At 42.9% G+C, this 16,418-nt stretch overlaps 1 protein-coding gene across 2 annotated transcripts in view; it reads right to left on the minus strand.

Annotated features, from left to right (window-relative positions):
• Positions 1–16,418, minus strand: part of cdh13 (cadherin 13, H-cadherin (heart)) — a 387,431-nt gene that overhangs the window by 59,602 nt on the left and 311,411 nt on the right. For both annotated transcript variants that reach the window (XM_026176725.1, XM_026176726.1), the window contains exons 10-11: positions 2,644–2,826; positions 2,292–2,545 (exon numbers count right to left, since the gene is read on the minus strand). In XM_026176725.1, coding sequence (XP_026032510.1) covers positions 2,292–2,545; positions 2,644–2,826 — 437 coding nt within the window. The remainder of the gene's footprint in view (positions 1–2,291; positions 2,546–2,643; positions 2,827–16,418) is intronic.

Consider the following 16,418-nt stretch of genomic DNA (forward strand, 5'->3'; position numbering starts at 1 on the left):
ATTCACCGGCCCACCGTGTCCCCATTTATCTTAATATCTTGTATCCTAAGATGTAAATAGGCAGAGATATATAGATAAGAAAATATAAGGAAAAGTGCAATATTTCACAGCAGTAGGTGTCGTGATCCTGGGCCATGTTGGCCCAGCATTCTTAGTTTTCTTGTATTTTGTTCTTCATTTAGGTTCCTGGGTTGTTAAGTTGATTTCCCCTCGTGACTTTTACCCCCTGTGTGCCCCTCTGTGGATCTGTGAGCCCTCGTCTCCCCTCCTTGTGTTTCATTCAATGTTTTCCCCAGCCCGTTATATCCGTGCTCTCTCTCCTCCTGTCTGCACCTCTGTGTACTTCCTGTTTTACTTTGACAGTCTCTCGTCAGTATGCGTCATGTTGTGTCACTCCTGCCTGTCTCGTTACGATTATCTGTGTCAGCTGTGTTCCCCGTGTGCTCCCACTGCCCTCGTTAACCCTCTGTGCATTTAGGTCCGCGTCTCCTTCATGACTGTGTGTGAGTCTCCCTGTGTTTCCTGGTGAGCGTTATATTTAGTTTTCTATAACTTGTGAGCTGTTTTTCCAGCAATAGAGCTGTGCTTTTTGAGTTTATCCCCCGTGAGTTTGCGTTTGGGTCCAATTCCTGCCTGCCACACAAAACAGACGTTCTCTATCCTGAGTCAAACAGGAAGTAGCCCAGCTGTGCTGTAGTTTAATGAGAACATGCTGGAGAATCTCAAGGCTTGCGTCAACACATTTTTCTCTTGGAGGAACAGATAATGTGGTAACCAGGTTACCGAAGACCAACAGCTGCAGACACGATGCAGTCGAAATGTAACGTGAAATGACAAAAATACCAGTAAAGCTGCTGAATATTGTTTTAATGCTGAGACCACCCTCACTCTGACACAGTTTGATATATTTAGTCAGTCCCAGGCTTTATGCTTAACTCTGTTATCACATTACTTTAGCTTCCCACGTATACCTGTGATGGACTCAGACAGGGACTCGAGTCTGATGGTCTGGATGCTCCACAGTGAGGTTTGGATGGCTTTCCCGTGATCCCCAAACTTTACATGTCGGGCCATCGCCAACATTTTGATCTGTCTAATAATGTTGTTTGTCACCAAATACTGCCAAGCTCACGGTCTGTCAGCCTCAAACAGATCATTATCCTTGTTAAAGAGCACTGTGCTGCACAGATGGGCGCTTTGACTTTGACAAGTATTTGTCTTGGATTCCAGCTTTTGTTGTTTTCTTTCTACATTTTACTTCAACTTTTGTTTCTTTTGCTATGAAGAGTTTATTTTAAAGCTTGCACAGCGTCTATTTGAGATGTACAGAGAAAACAAACAAACTTCATATTCCTTGTAAAAACCCACCAATGACCTCCCTGGTACTTCTAAAGCTGTCATTTGGGGCTAGTTTGTATTATCCAATATTTCTAATATTTATAGGATCATAGAGGTGGCGTGTGATGTCAGGCAAGCAGCTATCAAAGCTTTATTGGTAGAGGTCCTGACTCTATCACGCTATCCAATAATAAATCCATGTTTTGTAGCATTTAACACGGCCACAGCGAATACGTTTTACTGCACATAAAGCAGTATCAATAATTTGGGCAGTAAAGTCATGATCTGATGAGTTTTATTGCCCTCGGTCTATAATAGCCCCATGTGTTTACTTATATATGACATGCAGCTGCAAAGGTGCAGAAACACGAGTCGAAATTAGGCCTGAAAGGCAATAAATGCAGCGATGACTTTTTATCTTGTAAAATGTAAGTACAGAGCAAACTATGGGACTCCCTCTGGCAGCAAGAGGAATAATTTTTATTGTGGCACACGGTGCAACTAATAGCCTTGCAGTTATGATGATGGTGATATTTGAGGGCTTCTTCGGTAACAGAGTTAAAGTTAATGAGCTGTCTGATTCTGGGACTTTTCACTTGACTGGGGAGAACAGTTTGGCCTGTGCCAATAAAGTGCACATTATCCGGGCAGTATATCTGTTTACGCAGACAAATAAAACGAACTAACCGGGAACGCTGGGAAGATCGGACGTATTTGGCGATACAAAGATGGGATCGCGACGGCTCAGGCAGACGGGTGAGGACTGACGGAGTGAGATGTCAAAGCAGCTGGAAGGTGATGATCTACGGGCTGAAACTGCGAGTTACTATTTCCCTGCCAGATCACCTCGCTTGCATCATTTATTCTACCCAAGATGATCCACAGTTTGCAGCTGTGTCTCTTTTTGACTTTGTTGCACTTTTACCACAAAAGTATGTCTAAAAACTGCTTACCTAATACTCTGTTTCTCTAATATATCCGGATCTGTAGCATTAAGTGATGCCACAAAGCTTCCCACAGGGATGTTTTCCATCCTGGTGACTATTAGGGGGTCTGGGAAGAACACAGGGCCCTCGTTGATGTCCTCGACTCTGACGTGGACGGTGGCTGTGGAGCTCGGGCCATATCCAACATCGGGAACCAGAGGATCCTCGTTCTCCACTTTGATGAGCAGGCTGAGGAATTCAGACGCCTCATAGTTCAGTGGCTAAGAGGAGACAACGATTAGAAATGTAAGACTTATATTATTATATTATCTACGAGAATATATGAACGTATCCAAATGTTTCTTACAGAGTGCTTTACCTTGACAACCGACAGCATCCCCTCATTGTTGTCCGGGTTGGTCTGAATCTCAAAGCTCTGCGTCGGGTCTCCACTGATTATAGAGTACATGGCTCTCCACGCTGCTGTGGCCGGATCGTCTCTGTCATCTACCGTCAGGTTGACCACAACGCCCGTTGAGCCCTCATACACGTGAGCTTCAAACTGTGAGGGGAGACAGAAACAAGTGGAGATTACTGAGAGGCCGGCCGAGGAGACCCGAATCTAGAAAATATAACAGAACAAATCAGCGCGATTCCAGAGACGAAGGCGTAGATTCATGTAACTGTAAAGGCTTCAAAGACTGAATGTGAAATGAATTTCAGAGGCAGCGCTATTGCATACTGAGCCAACAGGTACAAATTTACTTTAGGTGGACTACATTAGGGCAAATTAACATCCTCGAGTTGATACAGTTTCTAATTTGAGTAAAAAAAGCGCTTATTCCATATTTGCACACAAGGAAATCATAAAAAAGATGTTTCTGCAGAGTTTTACATTTTGCATTCCTGCACAGTCCAGTAGACAAATTTATATTGCATGATGTTAAAGGTTGGACTGCAGGCAGCAGTATGGAGCACATGCATCTCAGTTTACTTTCCTGTGTGCAAAATGTGTGGTACCTCGCTGCTTGCAGAACTATGTTTACATTACTCTGTATGAATCTATATTGCCCGTGCAACACTAAAATCAATTTGTCTACGCAGTTATATATTTGAAAAAATGGCAGAACAGAAAAGAAGAGCATGTGATTAAGAGTTAATAGAACAGATGAGGAGATTCTACGCGGTCACATCGGGGACACAAATGCATGCACAGCACACGCAACACAATAAACACCATTTATGTCTCCAGAGCCGATTCCCCACAGCGCATCTCATTTATTTTTGCGGTGTCAGTCACTCCCTGCCTCACGGCTCAATGTTGGCAGCAGGCCTCAATCAGATTCTTATTGATGCTGCCAGGAGGGCTTCCTGCTAAAGACTGCATTGTGATCAGGGTTACCCTTGAAGAAGTGCTGGGCAGGCAGGCAGTTCTGCCAGTGTGCGTGCGTGCGTGCGTGTGCGTGCGTGTGTGTGCGTGTGCGTGCGTGCGTGTGCGTGTGCGTGTGCGTGTGTGTGCGTGTGCGTGTGTGTGCGTGTGTGTGTGCGTGCGTGTGTGTGTGTGTGCGTGTGTGTGCGTGCGTGCGTGTGCGTGCGTGTGTGTGTGTGTGTGTGTGTGTGTGCGTGCGTGTGCGTGTGTGTGTGCGTGTGTGTGCGTGCGTGCGTATGTGTGTGTGCGTGTGCGTGCGTGTGTGTGTGCGTGCGTGCGTGTGTGTGTGCGTGCGTGCGTGCGTGCGTGTGTCGGGATCATTATTGTGTCAGAGCTCACACTGTAATCTTTCAGACACAGAACACTCTGTTTAAGGATAGTTCTGGTCCAGCCTAGATTACTGTGTCTCTTGTCAGCCCGTGGTATTGTTGTTTCACAGATTACCCTCTTACTGCCTTATACTGCAGGGCTCCGTGCATTTATCTGAAGAGAGACCAACATTGATTTTTTCCTCTTTCCTTTCTTTTCTCCCTTTTTATTCATCCAAAGCCTGTTTAAAAAAAACACTGTGAAGCATTCACAGTCATTTAGGGCACACAGAAGCGAAACACAGTGTTCTTAAGAATGTGAATTCTCACACGTGTACTCTTGGTCCTTTTGTCCCGCGAGCCAACAGCTGCTACAAAGGCAAATAGGAGAGAGTTGTCGGCATAAAAGGCCCGATTCTCACTCGTAAACAAGCGAGGGATGGTGGAATTTAAATTGCTTTAGCTTTACTGGGAAATCCTGAGGCGGTGTAAGCAGTTTCACAAAATCTTGACCTGAAATACACAAGGCACCGTGATCAGAAACAACTGCTTGTTATTCGCGTGGCCGTCATCCACGTCTAGACTTAGGACGGCAGAGACACACTCGGAAGCTCACACACCGACAATAGCCAGTCAGACGGGGTTTAATCATGTGAGGCAGTCATGCGGTTTGGAGAAACGTTATTCTGTGTGATGTGGACACTGAGCCGCGGCCTTACCACTGAAAAAAGTCCAGTTCCTACTGGAGCACAAAACAACCAAGAGTATAAGGAAATGACTAACTACTGGGCAGAACACCTGGCCTCAACTAACTTAAACACACTGAGAAAGATCAGGGGGCGCAATGACAACAGCAGTCAGAGTGCATCGCAGTCAAGTTTGTTTTTATCTGTAGCATCTGAGACTCCCACACCCACACACAGATCCAATTAGAGCAGCGGCTCTGAGAACAAAAGACGACCTGGACACACATGCACGCCGAGACTTAATAAGCAACACGCAGGAAAACACACACCTTCAAACATGCAGATAGACGCTAAGATAGACAACCAGTCAGTGTTGGCAGTGACCATAAATCAGAGCCCTTCACTTCAGACATTTAAGAGTCCAAGAAAAAAAGAAGCTGCCATTGATTTTCTGCTTCCCATCTCTTTTTATGTCTGACTTTCCAATAATCTGGCCCATGAATCTTCTAGGTAATGCCATGCTGTCAGAAGATAATTGGGTGATAGTCATTTGAGGCACAACAGCATAAGAAGAAAAAATAAACAAATTGATATCGTCAAGTTTCAGCTGACAGTTTCAGCGCCGTCATCCTGATGACTGCGATGCCAGCTTTTGTTTACATCCGTCGTTATTTTCCTTTTAAAGTACAATTATCTCTGTACTGGTGTCTTTGGTCTTGTATGACAGAGTAAACTTTGCAAACAGAAGAAGCACGTATTGTGACTGCTCTTGGTTTGCCTGATGGCTGAATTAAGTAGGGCCTGTACTTTATTTGAACTATTTGCAGAGCAAACTGAACGTGCCATAGATCGTGGCGTTTAAGCGGAACATTGTACCTCAGGATGCTAAAAAGGAGGAAAAAAGATGCACCTTGTCAAAATGCTGTGAACATTGGTTTAACACGTTGTTTTACGGTCAAATATCTGCAAAACTAAACACTGTTCATCATTAAATTAATGTTTTTCTTTCAACTTCATTTCAAGAGCACGTCTAACCTCGTGCAGCAAACATCTCCAAGCCAAAGCCAAACAGCTGGTTGATTTATGGAACCACAAAACCTTCATCTCAGCATTGTCAACAACATTCATTCCACCTCTTCTCCAACAGATGGATGTGCAAGAGAAACCCTAACTTCTGGCAAAACGCCTGAGACAGAGATGTGAAGCCTTGGAAAAGTATGCACATCTGTCAGCTTTACCAAGTAACATTAAATGCGCTCTGCCTCATTAACACCAGTACAGAGAAAGCCTCCTTTTTCTTATACTGCCTTTAATTTGTCTTTCATTGGCAGCTGGCAGTTTTTGCCTGTTTCAAACCAGTAACCCTGCCCTCGTGCAGATCTATGGTGCTAACACATCAGGACCAAAAACAGTAGAACTATGTAAACATGTGTCTGCACTAGGGCTGCCACGATTAGTCGACTAGTCACGATTACGTCGACTATCAAAATCGTCGACGACTGATTTAATAGTCGACGCGTCGTTTGAAGCTTTGTAAGATCCAAAAGACGCAGGAATAAGTGGCAGGATTTAAGAGTGTAATAACGGACTGAAACAGAAGATGGCAGCACTGCATGTACAAGGATACCAGCTGCCATTAAACCCCGAAGAAGAAGAAGCTGTGTCCCAGAATTCATAGCGCAGCCCAGCTTAGTTTCCAACAATGGCGGTAGCTAGTTAGTTTTAATATTACTCTTATTATTCTTTCTGGGTCACAAAATAAACGTTTAACATATTTTCAGGCGGGAATGTAGCTGTGTAAACCTCAAATATCTGCTCAGTTTATCAGGACACCACATATTTTCAAAAGCGCTCCGACGTTTTCGGAGACGTCTGTTACCCACTAGCTCGATAGCTAACCGGGGGCTAGGTCACTAGAGCCGTGGGAACACCGGACTCCCGGCAAATCGTCTTCAAACCCACCGCCGCCTTTCGCTACTCAGGTTAAACATGATATATGAGTCACTTAGATAACTTAATGTTATTGTTTGGCTGTTTTCAGTATTTTATTTGTTCCTGAGTAAATCGGCTGAGTTTATTAAACTCCACCAAAACAATCTGCACATTTAATTAAAATTTAATAAACTATCATCTTGTCTTTATTTTTAGTTAGCACAGACCTTAAACACATAAAGCTGTAAGCTAATGATAGTTATATAAGAGCAGATGCTGCTGGTGCAATAAGCTGTCGTTTTACATCCAATGGATGATGATCTGATTAGTCGACTAATCGCAAAAATAATCGGTGACTAGTCGACTATCAAAATAATCGTTTGTGGCAGCCCTAGTCTGCACTGAGTGCAATACTGTAAACCATTACCTATATCAATATTATTGATCCATCTTTGCTGTCCTCTAACAGAGAAATACAAGAAGAAATGTGCGCGATTCCAGTTAACCATATATTTAAGACTGCAGCATGTACAATCACACACAAACAGACATGACTGAAGATCAGCTTACATTGTTCCTGGATGTCTGTCACAAAGTGTTATGAATACAGATGGCAGTTGTGGCTACACTGACAGGCAGCTGAGCAGCTGTTCGTTTGTCCTAATGGAAAGTACTTTGTGACACGTCCCTGCTGCCCCAAAGATTTTCTCTGACATGCAGCACACATAACAGCAGCCCATCACATTAAATCTCTCAAGACGAGACTATTTTGCCTCTGAGAAGCATTTGCTTCATTGCCACGACACGGCAGGGAGACACTGCGACACAGCCGTTTGATGTTTGCCTTTTTGATAAGTTAGTTAGTGGGTTTTTCTTTTTACTGGACAGTTTCTTAGACCATCTGAAAGAAAAATATATGACTCTGAGAAATCCAAAAATCATGAACATTTTCAGGACTTTTCAGTTGATTAAGGATGAAGCCATCTCATTACTTTCGCCCCTTGGTGGCTCTATAAAACATAGAGGTTAGAAAGAAACCTCAGTTAGACAAGAATCACACATATTTTGCTTTTCCTTTATCAGCTTTTGAAAGCAGCTTAGCTCTCAGCAGAACGAGGTGTAGACATTGCAAATATTTGCAACAAGCTACCATTGTGCATGTGATTGCTCATCTTCTCACACAATCCCACACCCAGGCATGGAATACTTTTCCGTCTAGCCTCTCCACTTGCTTTTTACACTGCTCACAGCTTTAATCCTGCATACAGTAAGTGTGCCTGGGGAGTTAATGAGCTTACCTGTGTCTTTATTAAATTTCTACAGCTTGTGTGCAGGCTGCTTCCAGAGATAGATTTTTGATGAATCTGACATTTAGCAAAGCAGCTTTTCAGATTCTCTATTTGTCAATTAAGCTAGTTAACGAAAATATTCCAGGAATACAGGCAGGCATTAAAAACCCATATGCCTCAGAAGCAAGGTCAGCCATTCAAGTGTAGCAACTGATGTATGATTGAGCGCCGGCTCGTCCATCTGGAATGGCCCGAAGACTGAGAAGTTTTTAACTTTCTGACAACAATCTGACAGTTCCAACTTTGTGCTGCAGTTCACTTGTGTGCTCTCCTGTAAAACCTCCATAGTTCAATTTAGCACTTTGCAGCTAAATCAGTTTCTAGAGTCCCTGTGCAATTGAGATAAAAAAAACTGCTTTAATAAAGTAACGCCTGGCTTTTTCTTCAGTGGGAAAGAGTACAATTTGCTTTTATTCCCAGGTCAAATGACTCTGCACTAGTCTTTATCAGCCCAGCCTCTGATTGGCTGTGATGGAAACAGGACATCACTGTCGACATGCTCATTTTCAGCTTAGTCAGGACGCAACAAGATGATTATCAGAGAACAACACAGATGTTTTACATGAGTTTGCAGATAATTTTTTTTAATTGGTATTTTGCAAAATTACAAAATATGCTAAAGAGAAGCTTATTGTTTATTTGGTCTCTGCATAATAGCCTATAGCTTTTCCAGCCAGTTTCCTGTCTGCAAGCTTAGTAACACATTTTTATTTAAGAAAGCGCTTTTCAAAACACTCAAGGACACTGTACAAAAGCAATAACAACAACAGACGTAACAATTTACAAAATAATAAGGATAAAACATAGAGCAACTAAATAAATTAAAGTAGCAGGATGGAAAAGTTTATGTGGAGTAGGCTAGTGTGAACAGGTGAGTTTTGAGTCTGGACTTAAAAAGAGGAAGGAAAGGGATGTTTCTTATCTCAGAGGAAGACGGGGGCAGAGCAGCAGAAAGCCCGAGCCTGAGGTCCATAGAAGTGAATCAGCAAATTTCAAACAGCAGCAGTTGCAGGAAAGGTTCAAGATTACATAAAGTTTAAATCATTTATTGCTTTTTATGGACAGAATCATGATTGCAGAGTACTTCCAGTTACTTAAGAAAACAGATTCATAAAAAGCAGAAGTTTTGTTTTTTCCCTTTATGCATTGATGCAATAAACTCGTCCAAAAACAGTCATTTTGCAGCTCTTTTTTGGTAAATCAGGCAACTGCTGAACCTGAGAGGACGACCTACTTTGATACATAAAAACATGGGCATATTTTTTAAAAACTGGACCTGAGCTGAAAATAGTTTTTCCCTTTAAAATATAATTGATTACATGCAATCTATTAACAGCCACCCTTTTCTGCAGAAGACAAAACTGAAGACAAAATCCAACATGCAGTTTTGGTTCCTGCACTGATGGTTTCAAAGAATGAGTTCATGTTTCATCAGAGTCGAGAATCAAACATTAGATTCATCGTCGGTGAACTTTGAATAGGCTGCTTTCCAACTTTAGGCCTACAAACTCTGGGGTCCCCTGGGCAGGGACAGCAGCGTTTTGTTTTTAGCAGAAATATGAAATCACTTCTTTATCAGGCGCTGCTATTCTGGATGAATCACTCGAGATAATTATGTTTCATCAATAGAAAAAAAGAAAAGAAACACGATCACTCAGATCAGCCTTCTATTGAGCCTCCAAGTGAAGCCAAAGAACGGCAGTAAAATACTCCAACCATATAAAGAAAGCCGCAGAAGACAAAGGCTCAAGTTTTTCTATGAATTTCTCACCCAAGATGTTAATCTAACCTGATCCATTCACGCTGCTTTCTGTCTAACAACTGCACGAGGACACTCACAAATACACGTGTACTATATTCCCTTGAAATATGCCTCCGACTTGTCATACGGCACACCGATCCAGTCCCATTTCAGGCCAGCTACGCCTCAGCATCACCCAGAGTAAAGTGCTGTGTGTAGCTCAGAGCCAGTGAAGCAATCATGCAAGGCTTTCAGCTAATCCATGACACCTGTTAGCCATCCCCCAAGATAGAACAACACTGACGTGGCCCTGCCGCACTACGCCTGGTGCTGTGCTCATCACCACAAATGTCTTTATCAGCGGGACAGACGGATTGCAGGTGAGCATATTCTCGTGGTCATCGCAAAGCGGAGAGCGGGGAAAAAGTGAAAGGATGGAAGAAGGGAAGTAAACAGAAAGACAGGCAGGCAAAGAGAGTGCAAAATTGAGTGAGGGGGAAAATAAATCTGGGCAATGGCTGTCAGGAGCGTGAGTGACAGGAGAGATAAGGTCCATCACAGTGTCGGTATGAGGAGCAGGAGGGGAATAGGACCAGTCAGACATGGTGCAGAATTAACAGAGCTGCTGAAGAGTGGAGGGGAGACAAGTAATGCAAGTGTAGAAGGAACAGAGTGGAGGAGAGATCGGGATACTGGTGCAGGAGGATGAACCAAATAACAGGGCAGGGCAAAAGGTGCACGACTACATCAGCGTCTGCTCTAATGCAACATCAGCTGTGAAAGGTTTAACAGTACTGTTATTAAGACAGAGGAATATCAAGTTCAGCATAGCAGAAAGTCTCAGAGACTTTGAGTAAATGCATATAGATAATAAAAATCCAGCTGCGACCGGGAGATAAAATTCATCAGGAGAAATATCCATCTTCGTGACAGGAGCACACACGTCGAGCCTTTCAGACGACAGAGCTAAGGGTTACTACATAATTTTGTCTTCTTGTTTCTTCTCCTCATAAAAATCGGATTAGACCCTCACTATAAAATTAATCAGGCCAGAGCACATTCCCCTACAGAAGGAGCTTCAGTAGGAAAATGTAATAAATTTCCTAGTGAGGAATACCTCAGCTTCCGATTTTAAAAATGGCAGATTGATTATACGGAATCATCCATCCTTAAAAAGAACTTACTAAGGAGAAAAGTAACGGCGGTTTGGCAGCTAATTCTGCCATTTTTCATAAAGAAGGTTTTAAGCATTCTCTCCATGTTCATATTTCAGCGTTGCACCAGTGACTCTTCAGGCAGGTTGTATTGCAACATTAAGGATCACTTATCTGTTAACTATAAGCTGCTTCTTACCCCTGAAAATGAATCTCATTCATTTTTAACGGGGCAGGGAGTGCAACCTCAGATTCTTTAGTTTTGTTGTTAATATTTTAAAGCACTAATCACAAAAAGTTCAGAAGAAAAGAAACGTGGAAGTTACATTTTGACTTATGATCGATGCTATCAGTACTCTCGTTTGACTGAAACCATACATAAAGATCTGTGAGTCCACCCCTGTCTTACTAGCGTGCAGCAGGGCAGCAGATAACAAAAGAGAACCAAAATGAACAGACATACTCCCTAGGGGTGCAACGATACTCGTATCGATATTGAACCGTTCGATACAGAGCTTTCGGTTCGGTACGCATATGTATCGAACAATACAACATTTTTAATTTATTTTATCAACTTTCCTTCTGACGATGCTGTCTGTGTTGAGCGCTCAGTGGATCTGTGCTCGACAGTGCAGCCTAGGCGGAGTAATCGAACGCAGATTCACTGAGCGCAGCGCAAGCTAGCAGACAGAAGCTAAGCTCTCCTTGCAACATGGCAAACTGAACCTCCCCCACCCTCATTCAGATCTGGCGTTTGGAATTATTTTGGTTTTCATGTGACGTATGACCCTGAAGGTAAGCGAGTCATGGACTAAAGTAAAACAGTATGTTGGATGTGCCACGCAATGCTCAATTACATGGGTGGGAACTAGTGCGTTAGCGCAGGTAGCTCGTTAACGGAGATTTGCCGTGTTGTGGCGTTAACGTCATTTCAGATTAACGCTGACAGCACTAGTGGGAACACAACGAATATGACTGCACATTTACTCCGACATCATCCTAGTGCAAAGACAAGTGGAAGCAGACAAAAACAACAAGCACGCATGCTACAAACTTTACCCGAGTCATTTAGACAGCCGTTAGCACAGGATTCTCCTTATGGGGACCTGATATGTTTAATATGCTGCTGAGAATATAGCCCAGAAGAAGCGTATAGTAGAGCTTTTACTTTGGAAAGAGCCATTTCTCTGTAATAAACTCTCTTTTCCAAAGATGAGCGATTCCTCCATCAGATAGATTTATTTTTTTATTACTTTGTTGTTTCAGCAACATTAAATTTAAAAACTGTACTTTTGAGTTAAAATATATATTTATAATTTTAATAAATGACAAATTAAAAAAGCATGAACATTTTTTTTTGTATTGAAAAAATATCGAACTGTGACACCAAAGTATCGAACCGTATCGTTGCACCCCTAATACTCCCTTTTATTAAAGCTCACTGGCCTGTTTTAAAAATGGGTACAACTCTCCAAAGAAAATTATTTTTAAAGATTTAAAAAAATGTACATAAATTGCCAGCACTTTTTCAGTAATCTTAAAATTTTGCCAACTTGTGTTATTATGTAGCACTTTTGTTTAGCCACATCTCCTGGTTGGACGCCTGTTTGCCTTCCCAGCTCTCACCTACAGCTCGTGGAAGCTGCTTATTCAAGCTGGCTAAGGATTTGTAGTGGGGCTCCGTGAGGGGCTGGTGGGTTGGCGAGTGGATTAGTGAGACTGCAGCAAGAGGAATCTGAATTAAAACTGTATGAAATGATAACAGTGATAATCATTTACGCTCACACTGTGGGTGTAAGTGTAAATGATCATCTGTCTTTGTGTGAGCATATTCAGTGCGTCCTGTAGGTGAAGTTGCATCCTGGGAAAACATGAAATTCACTTAAACACACAGGAATTAATTGGCAGTGGAAGCTCAAATATAGTGATATGAATCACAGTTATCAAAGTGTTATCAAAGTGATAAAAAGGATGCTGCCTCAACCTGCACAGTCGTGTGCTGTGACTTGGACCTGTTTTCATTTTGTGGCAAAACATGGAAGTAACTTTAAATCCCCTCTCAGTATTCCTAAATAATAAATGCACTTTGCAATTATCTGGTGTTTCCATTAAAAACCAGTAAAAGAAGCTATAAAGACGTTCTTAAGTAGTAAATCTGACGTCCACAAAGTCAGAAACAACTCAAGAGAAAAATCTCCAATTTCGATCCACTGATTAGATTTGGGAGTAAAATACATTTTTCATAAGTTGGAAAAAAAAGAAAAGTCAAGTGTCTAAAAGTATTTTGTTTTTCAGATTCATGACTCCAGAGCGACAAATTCACACATTTCAGTGCTTTTATCCACTTTTGAAAGATTGTTCCAATTATCTCCTGCACTAGAAGAAGTCTGGTGTCGGTGTTAAAATAACATGAAAATCTGTTCTGAGCCATGTTTTAATATAGTTTTTGTATCCACTAAAAAAGATATTTATCAACAGTAGCTGCAGTATCGTGCTATTTAAATGCATTTCATTTATATTTTGATTTAGCCTCAGATGTGACATCAGATATGAATAAGGATCATATCCTGAATGGCTGTCATAGCCAAGGTACCAGATACAAGTGCTGTAGTTTTACAGCTGTGATGTACGTGCTCGTAGCATCACAGCTAACGTGAGGAACACAGTAACTGACCTCTATCCTGTTTCATAAAGCATAAACGTGATATTTGCTCATTTCCATTGTTTGTTTATGTGAAGCGTAAGTGAAACAGAACGAGTACTGTGAAAAACTAACTACACAACTAAAATCAATAACTTGAAGTGATTGTTTTCTATGAGTTTATCGCTCTCTCACATCATCTCTCGCATCATTGTGAAGCTATTCGATCCCGCTCGTCTTTTCGGCGTAGCTTTATTTGATCAAACTTGTGGCTATTTGTTTATGGGAAGCTCTCCTAAGGTTGTGCCACAGCATTTGTCCAGACTTGAAGCTTTAGCTGTCGCACAGACTGAATGACTGCAAGGTGCCCGGGTCCTGTTGCTACAAAAACAAGCCCAGATCATCCCCGTCCACCACTCGACAGCTGGTATTCGATGTCTGAGTGCTGATGTGTTCTCTTTGTGTTTTGCCACACAAAGCGTGGTGCGTTGTGGACAAATATTCCCCTTTTGGTCTTGCATGTCCAAAGTCATGTGATTTCTACTGGATATCCTTCCAAACAAGCCACACTTGTTTTACAGGGAGAAGGTTCACATTTACACGCTAACTGAGCTCTGAAGCTCTCTGAGCACTGCACAGTCTGAAAACGGGCTGTGACATCCCCTCCTCTGATAATTGCTCAGTTAAAATGCATTTGATTAGCAGCACTTGGCCTCATCTTATTCATTCCCATGCATGTACTTAGCTTTTCCTAGGCCTGCACAGAACCCAGTGAAAGCTCTTTTCACCTGCCATCCATCCATCCATCTTCATCCGCTTTATCTGAGGCCAGGTCGCGGGGACAGCAGCCTAAGCAGAGAGGCCCAGACCTCCCTCTCCCCGGTCACCTCCTCCAGCTTATCCGGGGGAACACCAAGGCGTTCCCAGGCCAGCCGAGAGATATAATCTCTCCAGCGTGTCCTGGGTCTGCCCCGGGGCCTCCTCCCGGTGGGACATGCCTGGAACACCTCACCCAGGAAGCGCCCAGGAGGCATCCTCATCAGATGCCCGAACCACCTCAGCTGGCTCCTTTCGATGTGGAGCAGCAGCGGCTCTACTCTGAGCCCCTCCCGGATGGCCGAACTTCTCACCCTATCTCTAAGGGAGAGGCCAGCCACCCTTCGGAGGAAGCTCATTTCTGCCGCTTGTATCCGCGATCTCACAGCTCGTGGCCATAGGTGAGGGCAGGGACGTAGATCGACCGGTAAATTGAGAAAAAAGGCTTTTCACCTGCCTTTTTTACAAATTACAGAGGAAAAGGAAAACAGTCTCTGTTCGGTTGATCCAAGTAGACGAGTGCTGGTCTGAAGCTAAACTTTCTGATGGTTGTCTCTCTGCGTAGAGCTGTGGTAGGTAAGTCTGAGAAAATACAGAGGCTCCCTGCGTGGGGATTATGTTGCTGAATTCATACAAAATGTCAACTCAAAAAAAATCCAGCAACAGTGCATTTAATGAATAATAACAGCATAACGTCTCCTGAAAATGTGATTTCTTCTCCTTTTCTTGCCTCTACTTATGTCTATGAGTAAAATTCTCTTTTTTTACTCACCTTTTCATCCTGTTCTCCATCTTTCGCTGTGTGAGTTCTCATAAGCTGGAAAAGGAGCTTTTGAAGCTTACACGTGGTCTACAGGAGGGGGTGTCACCAGAAACAGACAACTCGAGAGTCTTCTTAAGGAGGGCCTGCACAAAGTTCTATGAAAAGCCTTGAATATTTAGCTGAATAATTTATATGGTGAAAGCTCGAGAGCAGCTGCTGACACAGGCTTAGCACCAGCGCACGCTCACAATATGATGGCGTTCATTCGAGGAGTCGTAGATGATTCATGGACAGGTTGAGAAGCGGTCAGGGAGAGAGCAGGGTAAAGGATTTACACAGGGAGCTTAACGTCCTCAAACACTTGTTTTATAAAAGCTCAATTTCTCCGTGGCATTAAACATATCTCTTCCCAGTGAGGAATGAGAACATTAACTGGGACACGGACACGGTGCACTCTGCGTGGCCCTGCCGAGCCCTCCGAGCTGTAACATTTCACGTCTGAGCTGCGCCCCTTACAAGCTCCCCTGACACCTCGATGCATCATGGGAGGGCTGCGGGAGGTTTGGTTCGGGCAAAAGTTTTATGTGTCTTAAAACCTGACAACAGCTGTGGGCATTTCTATTAAAAAACACACAACTCAGTGTTGGAACTGCACCTTAAGGTGGAAGGTGGGTCTTTATCTAGTGGACCTCGTTCTTTCTCCGTGTTTTTGCAGCTCCAGAGATGAACGGGAGGCACGAAGGCAGCAAAACAACCGAGGGGGCAACTCATGACAAATTCATGTGGAGGGCGTACTACAGGGCACTCTCTCGCCGACTGTTGAACGATTTTACGGTTATTTTATGTGTTTTATGTTATTTCCTGACTAACTTTCTGCTGATTTTTAACTCAACAGTCCAGTTCATTCAAAAGAAGGAATGCTGCCCCTCCTGCTCAGTGCTTTCCTTATGCGCCCTCTGCACCTGCATCACACACCCACACCTTCTGCCATCTGTTCGGGGTTTTCTTGAACTTTACCTTTTGAAGAGAAGGATGAAATATCTTCATATGAGAAAACAAAAGGTCACACTGACTCAGACAAGTTCATGAGCTGGGTGAACAAACACATGTACATGAAGTATGTGTAGAAGCAACTGAGTGTAGCACCAGTGTATGTCTCCATAAACAAAGTCCATCTGTCAAGTCATTGCAAAGGGCAACTCTGCATAAACCATTGCCTTAAAAAACCTTGATTACTACATTACCAAGAGTTCAGGCTCAGTCTCTGCCACAGGGCACAAAACACGGAAAAACAGCAAAGAAGAAGCACAATTTTACTGAATGCAAAATTGAAAA

This window comes from Astatotilapia calliptera, chromosome 7 (assembly GCF_900246225.1).
Source record: "Astatotilapia calliptera chromosome 7, fAstCal1.2, whole genome shotgun sequence".
In the NCBI taxonomy this organism is placed as follows: Eukaryota; Metazoa; Chordata; class Actinopteri; order Cichliformes; family Cichlidae; genus Astatotilapia; species Astatotilapia calliptera.